Consider the following 8156-nt stretch of genomic DNA (forward strand, 5'->3'; position numbering starts at 1 on the left):
TTTAAATATTTTTTTTAGTTTGAAAAATCACTGAAAGAATATATTTTATTTTTAATTAAAAGAAATTTTATCAATACTCTTTTTTTTAAATGTAAGTAATGTTTTCGTAAATGTAAGTAATTTTTTGGTATATTTGTTTATTTTTATAGATCTAAGTACTATGTTGGTTCAAAAAATTGTTTAGGGATTTAATCGTTCAAAATATGAAAGTTCATTAGTTTTTTTTTTCATTATTTTACCACATTAACTAGTTGTATAGGTTATAAAAATGTATCTAACAGGTTTTAGAAAGTCTAGTGAGTTATTTAACATGTTTTGAAATGTCCAAGAACATATTTGTTTCAAAAAAATTTCCAGGGACTTAATCATTCCAAACACTAGAGTTCATTGGGTTTTTTTAGAATTTTCCCAAAAATATATTATAAAAACTAGTGTCCTATAAAATGATGTGTTAATATAAAAAGACATATTAGTAGGGCATTTCTCAAAAAATGTTACAGTTAATACAATATTTTATTTTAAAAGTGTCTAAAAATATGTTAAAACACTCATCGACATGCAACAAACTTRTTACAACGCTTTTACATAGGAGCACAAGCATTTGGACCTAGAAACGTAATTACTATAAAGTATTCTATTAGGACACTTAGATATTTTAGACATCTTATAATAAACCCGATTTCGTTGTACTGTTTCGAAAAATTGTAAAGCTAATCCTAATAAACTTGACTTATGTGTTTGCATGATTATGCAKATGTGTTTAGCAAATTCAAAGACAATAGTACCGGTACATTCAAGGAGTATGTTATGAGCGATGTGAAGGGTATGTTGGGATTATATGAATCGRCATACTTGAGGCTACAAGGAGAAGATATCTTAGATGAAGCTTTGGAATTCACTSAGACTCGATTAAAGRAAATARCGTGCACGTTGAAGGGAAATCTAGCACGACAAGTGAATCAAGTCCTTAAGAGACCCTTCCAYAATGGGATGCCAATGGTAGAAGCGAGGCTTTATTTTAGCACATACAAAGAAGAATCTTYGAGTGAYGAATCGATAATARAACTTGCTAAAGTCAATTTCAACTATTTGCAACTACTGCARAAGGAAGAACTACGTATCGTCTCTCAGTAAGTTGTAATTTTGCAAATTTACTAGAAATRGGATTGAGAACTTGCCATATATCCTTCTTAGGATCATGGCATTCTCTATGTATTTATTATATATAAAAAGATTAAATAAGAAGGATAAAATGTTGAGAATATAAGAATAAATGGTTCGTCCATGAATCGTTGGTAAAAAAAAGGTCTTTTGGCCTAGCAGTATGCAAGTCTTTGGCCTCCTAGGAGGTCAGATATTCAAACCTCATCAAAGGTGAGGAGGGGGTGTGAGTTTTTTTGTTCTATTTGCCTTATATAAATATTATATACTTATAAAAAAATGCATTCACATATGCAACTTCATTTGTGAATAACCAGTAAATTCACATATGAATAATTTATTCTTATGTAGTTAGCATTTTTTTTCTTTTCTAATTTAAACTTTCCTCTCTCTCTCTATATATATATATACACAACTACATCGTGTTCAAAGAAAAACATGTATAATTTGTGTGACCAGGTGGTGGAAAGATATGAAATTTCAAAGCTTGTTCCCTTACATAAGAGATCGAGTACCGGAGATATACCTATGGATTTTGGGGTTATATCTGGAGCCTTGTTACTCTCAGGCACGAATCATAGTGACCAAAATCACCTTGTTCCTCGTGGTTTTAGATGACACGTATGATGCATACGCTACGATTGACGAGATCCGGATTATCACAGATGCAATAAATACGTATATGTTCTCTCTTTCAATATATATGCATTACAATCTCAAGCTTTAGTGTGTGTGTATATATATATATTAATTAAAAATCATGAATTCATATCAAACTAGCTATTTTTTATCGAACTTTAGGTGGGAAATTGGGGCGATCGATCAACTTCCTAAGTATATCAAACCGTTCTACAGAATTCTTTTGAACGAGTACGATAAACTTGAGAAAGAATACACAAACGAAGGAAGAGCATACAATGTCCATGCTTCAAAACAAGCAGTATGATTTCATCTAGCCACCTATATAGTTGTGTTAAAGTATCTCCGATCATGAACTTGTCACATCAGATTTCTTTTTCCTATACATTTAACTAAACTTCTACTCTCAATCATGAACGGACCCTTTCCTAAATTTTATTTATTATTATGATTACTAACTATTTTGATGAAGAACCCGTGTATGTTTATAAGCCTCAATCTCCCCTTTCATGTCGACCTGTACCGTCTTTTCCCCCAWTTGTATAAAAATTTATGAATCGGTCAACCATGTTTAACAACCTTCCATTGGAGATGCTCTTATTTAATTTGGCTATTGGTAACTTTTGTATAMATGAGATCTACTAATGAAKTTYAAAWTTTTTAATGTATTATCAAKTAGTTTCAAGAAATAGCGAGGGGGTACCTTGAAGAAGCTGAGTGGTTACACAAAGGTTACGTGCCTACATTTCCTGAGTATATGAAGAACGGGTTAATTACTTCGGCCTACAACGTGATTTCAAAATCAGCATTGGTGGGTATGGGTGCAATTGCGAATGAAAACGCTCTTGCTTGGTATGAAACACATCCGAAAATTCTAAAAGCTTCCGGGTTAATTTCAAGACTACAAGACGATGTGATGACCTTCCAGGTACGACTTACCCCTCATTATAATATAATTGAGCTTATAGAATGCAAAAAATATGTCTAATTACTATCCTAACATATACCATCTTACAAAACTTATGTTTATAAAACCAAACAATCGTGCATCCCATATAAAGTGTTACAGTAAATTTGTAAGTCTTCTAAAGTTTTTAGCACACTTTAAAATTAAATGTCTTATTAACTTTTTTTATATAGTAGATTACTTCTAAAAAGTGTCTTATTAACACATATTTTATTTAAGACTTTTTCAAATATCCTCATGTAAAAAAATTAATAAAACATTTTATTTCAAAAGTTTCCTAAAGACTTTTTAATACGACCAAAAGCTAGCATCCTATAAACTTATTGTAACACATTTATATAGAACACATAATTGCAGTTAAATTCAAGTATATATCATCATGATTATTGAWTTAATGTGTTGTAATTAATTAAAACCTAAATGYAGTTCGAGAGGAAACGAGGACAATCAGTTACARGCGTCGATGCTTATATAAAGGAATACGATGTATCTGAAGAAGTGGCCATKAAAGAGATCAAGAAGATTATCGAAAATGCATGGAAAGATATAAACRAGGGGTGCCTGAAACCTRTGGCGGTCTCAAGGGCTCTACWTACTCCTATTCTCAATCTTGCACGAAYGATAGATGTGGTATACAAGTTCGGCGATTGTTTCACCTTTCCGGGCAAAACCCTCAAAGACTATATTACTCTATTGTTCATTACTCCTCTCACAAACTAGATAGCTAGTGAGCAGGGAGGTGTTCAAAATGTRAGATGTGGAACAGAGTCTTGGACCAAATTATATTAGGGGTTACTTTGCAAACCTCCTATCACATGCAAACAAAAGAAACCACCATCAACCAATAAACTAATTTCATGTTTTCTCTTTATTTTTAATGAATAAGGGTATGAATATCATTTTACTTTGTAATAGATAATCTTGGTAATGTTTTAATTGTTTTTAAATATGAAAGATTAAATAGAGTAACTGTTTTTAAAGAAACTGTAAATCAATTGATTTTAATATATAATTATTACCATTAATATTTTATATTCTTTTATTAAATTAAAAATACTGCATCAATTACAAAGTATATTTGTAATAGTTTATTTCTTATGAAATAATTTATTTCATTGTGATAATAACAAATGAATCGGTATTTTTTTTTTCAATTCACAAGTAGTTACTAATTTATTAATAATATAGTTGTGATATTTTCCAGATTTTGAGTATATTATTTTGTTTTCATTCGTAAAACAAATTTCATTAATGAAACCATGTTATACAGTTTTCAAAATGTTTCAAAAATGAAACTAATTTCATTTTGGTTAGGAACCATGAAACTACTTTCATTAATGATATAATAGTTTTCAAGTCATGAAATTTTTCATTAACTGAACCATATTTAGTTTCATTAATAAAACCAATTTCATGTTGGCTATAAAGCATGAAACCGATTCCATTTTGGTTAGGAAACATGAAAATAATTTAAAAATGAATCAAATATTATTATTCAGTTCTTGAAGTGTTTCATTGACTGAACAATATTTAGTTTCATATGTAAAACTGAGTTCATCTTAGTTAGAAACCCTGAAACCGATTCCATTTTGCTTATGTAACATTTCAACAAATTTCACTGCTGAAACAATGTCATTTAGTTTTTGGAATTGTGGAGTCCACGAAACCAATTTCAATGATGAAACAAATCTCATTAACGAAAACATGTTATTTAGATTTTTGGAAAATGTTCTATTGACTGAACCATATCTGGCTCAAATTTCATTATGCAGACGGACAATGAGACCAATTTCACTAATGAAAAAATKAGATACGGTTTCCAAAATGTTTTTATTGATGAAACCAATTTCACTAATGAAATCATATTATTTGTTTTGCAAAAAAAAATTCATTCATAAAACCAATTTCACTAATGAAATGTTTGTCAAATCCAATAATKCTTAATCAAATGAAGATGAATATGAGGGTAATTGTTTTTTKAATATTGAACATGAACTCAGTTTCACGAATGAATTCATTTTATTTAGTTTTCGAAACGTTTTAGTCATGACACCAGTTTCACTGATGAAATAAAATTATTCAGTTTCTAAAATATTTCATTTAGTTTTCARAATGTTTCATTCTTTATTGTTGATTAAAGTATATTTTTATGTTTCATTATTTATTAGGATATCCCTTGTTTTATTGCTCCTCAGTTGGCTCTATTTTTAATGTGGAGGTTATTTAATTTCTAATATTTAGTCATAAATAAAGAAAAAAATTCCTTCAACGTATCCCAGATTATCCTAACATTTTTGGTTAAAACCTTTCTAATGATAAAATCGTATATAGAGATTTTTAAAACTATGATTTTGTTTCATTAATGTTAGAATATCTACGATCTTGTTCTTTATTTTACAAACTAATACAAATTAGGAAGTTAAAAATAGTTTACCAATTTCGCTCTTTCTTGATTAAGTATTAAACCTTTTTTTTACTTTCCTAATATAATACATTTTAATCATGACCGTTGATCAAGAAAATGAATGGATGAGATTGGTTTGTAGGGTTTGGACAAAAAGGGGTGGTTATCACTGAGTTAGATTCTACTAACTCTAAGGATTTATCAGAATCTGATCTTGCAGATTTTGATGAATCACTGGCGCTTTTGACTAAATCTTTTAGGAGATTTGCCAGAAAAAGTAACTTCCATAGATCTCCTTTGCTGACCATCAAGGAAAAGCCAAAGTCTGATAATATAGACAAGGCTTTATCTGCTACAACTGTCACTGCAAGGGTCACTTTGCTAGTGAATGCAGGTCAAAGAAGGTTGTGACGCCATCTTCTAAAACCCATCCTTCTTCAAATCTAAGGATGACAAATACCTAAAGCTGAAGAAGAAGTACAAGAAGATGAAGAACTCCCAGCGAAAGGCCAAAGGTCTTATCGTTGAAGAGCACGACTAGGCTGATTCATCTGATGAATCATCATCTGATGAGGAAGATACGATCTATATCTACTTGATGGCCATGGATGTCAAAGAAGAAACTTTAGGGACATCAACTTCTCAAGATCCCTCATCATCCTTACCTGCTTAGGTATGTCTCCTAAATGAACCCTCTTCCTCTTCTTCTAGCCTATCAGGGCTAGCAACACTGACGGTGGACCTTTGCAATACCCTGAATGGCAAGTTTAAAGTAGAAATGCTTAATCTTGATCTTCAAGAACATTTGAAGATTTGTCATTCAAAGATCAAAGAGTTGACTAAGATCGAAGTAGATCTTAAGGATCAGGTCATTGTGAACCAGACCATCACTGCCGAATGTGAACAGGCTATAGCTGAGCGTGAGTAACCAATTGCTGAACTCAGGGCTGAGAAGAGTACCATTGAAGGATGGTGCAAAGCCTCTGTCAAAACCTCATAGATCATTAATGCTCAGATCCCTGCCAAAATAAAGACTAGTCTAGGATTTTTCTATGATCAGGAAGATAGTGTCACTGACAAGTCATCAAGTTTGGCACCTTTGTCTAATCTATTCCTGACACTTCTTCCTCTTAGTCTTATTTAACTGAGAGTCATCTTGATGGAACTCCTTCGAGTTCAGGTTGCAAAGACAAAGGTAAATCCATTGTCAATTCATCTTTTCCCAAGAAGAGTAAGAAGTCAAATAGATCTAAATCTATTTCTTCAGCTTGTAAACCTTCTTTTTGTTCAGGGACTAAGAAATCTGAACCCTCTTAGAAGTCTAAGTCTAAGCTCAAGGTGAACGCTGCACCTAAGGACTCAAAATCCTCTAACGTTCCTCCAAGAACTAATGAGAAGGGAATCCTTGAAGTTGGTCCCTATTCAAATCTGGTACTTCCTGGCCCTAAAGCTACATTCAACTATAGGAAGTGTAAGCACTGTGGTGAAACTAAACACATTGCCAATAAGTTTTCTTCTGCCGCCAAGGCTAGTCCACCAGCCAAGGGAAAGAAAGTAGCTAAGGCTGAGAAATCAAGCAAAGCAAAATCATCCACTAAGGCTGCTAAAGCATCCAAGGTGAAGAGAACCACTGGATCCTCCTCTACAGGCTTAGTAAAGATGAGTACTGATACAAAGCCTTCAGTATCAGGTGTTGTAGTTCCTACCACTAAAGCCTCTTCAGGCTTAGTGAAGACACCCATTGACTCTATCTCTCTAGTGCCAGAGGTTGTTCCTATTTCCACTAAAACCTCTCCAGGTTTAGTGAAGCCATCTGTTGACGCTGGTTCTTCAGTTTCAGTAGATGAAGCATCTACCATTGTTGGACCCAAATAGATGGGTACCAAAAGCATTTTTAAACTATATTTTTGTGCAGGAAGTTAAAGGCATATGGTATCTCGATAGTAGATGCTCAAGGCACATGATCGAAGACAAATCCCTGCTCATTAACTTCAAGGAAGAAAGAGGACCTTTCATGACCTTTGGAGGTAATGCAAAAGGATATACCAGAGGTTTTGGTATACTAACCAATGGCGCAACCACATTCAAGCCTGTTGCATATGTTGAAGGACTGAAGCACAACCTCCTCAACATCAGTCAGCTGTGTGATAAAGACTACACAGTGAAGTTCTCCAAGAATTTATGCTATGTCTATGACAAAGATGATAAGGTTTCTGTTGATCCTCTCTCTCAGTGATTTGATGACAATCCCTTTTTCCTTTCATGTTGTATTTGTGTCTCTATATTTTCAGTTCCAGCGATCATCACTGAGTATGTTCAGTGATCGCTGAAGAACTTGCATTGTAAATTCATCAGAGACAAACAATACTTCAAGAAGACAACACTCACACCAAAGATCCTTTAGCAAACGTCGAAGACTGAAACTGAAGATCAGAGACTGCCGAGTACGTGATCTGAAGCGGTATTTAGTGATTACAAACCTGTCTAACTATGTGTGAAGACTGCTCTAGCTTCAACGAATGATGATGAGACCTCCAGGTCATCCCAGCATTCAGCGATCAAAAGAAGCTTGCCTAGCACGATTGTTGTTGTCTTGTCCTTTTGCACACAAAGGACAAACCCATACCCTTGCAAAAGTTAGTACGGTACGGAGCCGATTAATCGACTCTTTGTCCACCAACTTTAGGCAAGGATATCTGCTCAAGAATAGTGCTTTTGTACTATTCACTGTAGTAAAGGACAAGCCTTCCTCTTAAGGCTTGCCACGCACTCTAAACCTTCCATATTGCAGTAAATGTTTATTCAATGCACTGGGTATAAATAGAAGTGTTTCTTCTCTTTGTAGAGTGCGCGCATCTCTCTGCAATCCTTTTCTTACTTCAAGCCTCTTCTAGCTTAAGTAAAAGATCTTCTTTTTAGCAATCTCTTTTCTTGTAATTGCTAAAGATCTGTGTGTAACCAAAGATTGTTTAGATAGGTTTTCTT

General features: G+C 33.2%; 1 protein-coding gene across 1 annotated transcript in view; it reads left to right on the top strand.

Annotated features, from left to right (window-relative positions):
- The window catches only part of LOC112504833 (germacrene A synthase long form-like), a 5464-nt gene extending 1977 nt beyond the window's left edge, over positions 1-3487 (top strand). Inside the window, exons 3-7 of the mRNA XM_025108819.1 lie at positions 755-1130; positions 1621-1839; positions 1963-2101; positions 2480-2728; positions 3194-3487. Of these exons, the coding sequence (XP_024964587.1) occupies positions 755-1130; positions 1621-1839; positions 1963-2101; positions 2480-2728; positions 3194-3487 (1277 nt within the window). The remainder of the gene's footprint in view (positions 1-754; positions 1131-1620; positions 1840-1962; positions 2102-2479; positions 2729-3193) is intronic.
- Positions 3488-8156: the final 4669 nt, after the last annotated feature.

The sequence above is a fragment of the Cynara cardunculus genome, assembly GCF_001531365.2.
Source record: "Cynara cardunculus var. scolymus isolate 2C chromosome LG 1, CcrdV1, whole genome shotgun sequence".
NCBI classification, from domain to species: Eukaryota; Viridiplantae; Streptophyta; class Magnoliopsida; order Asterales; family Asteraceae; genus Cynara; species Cynara cardunculus.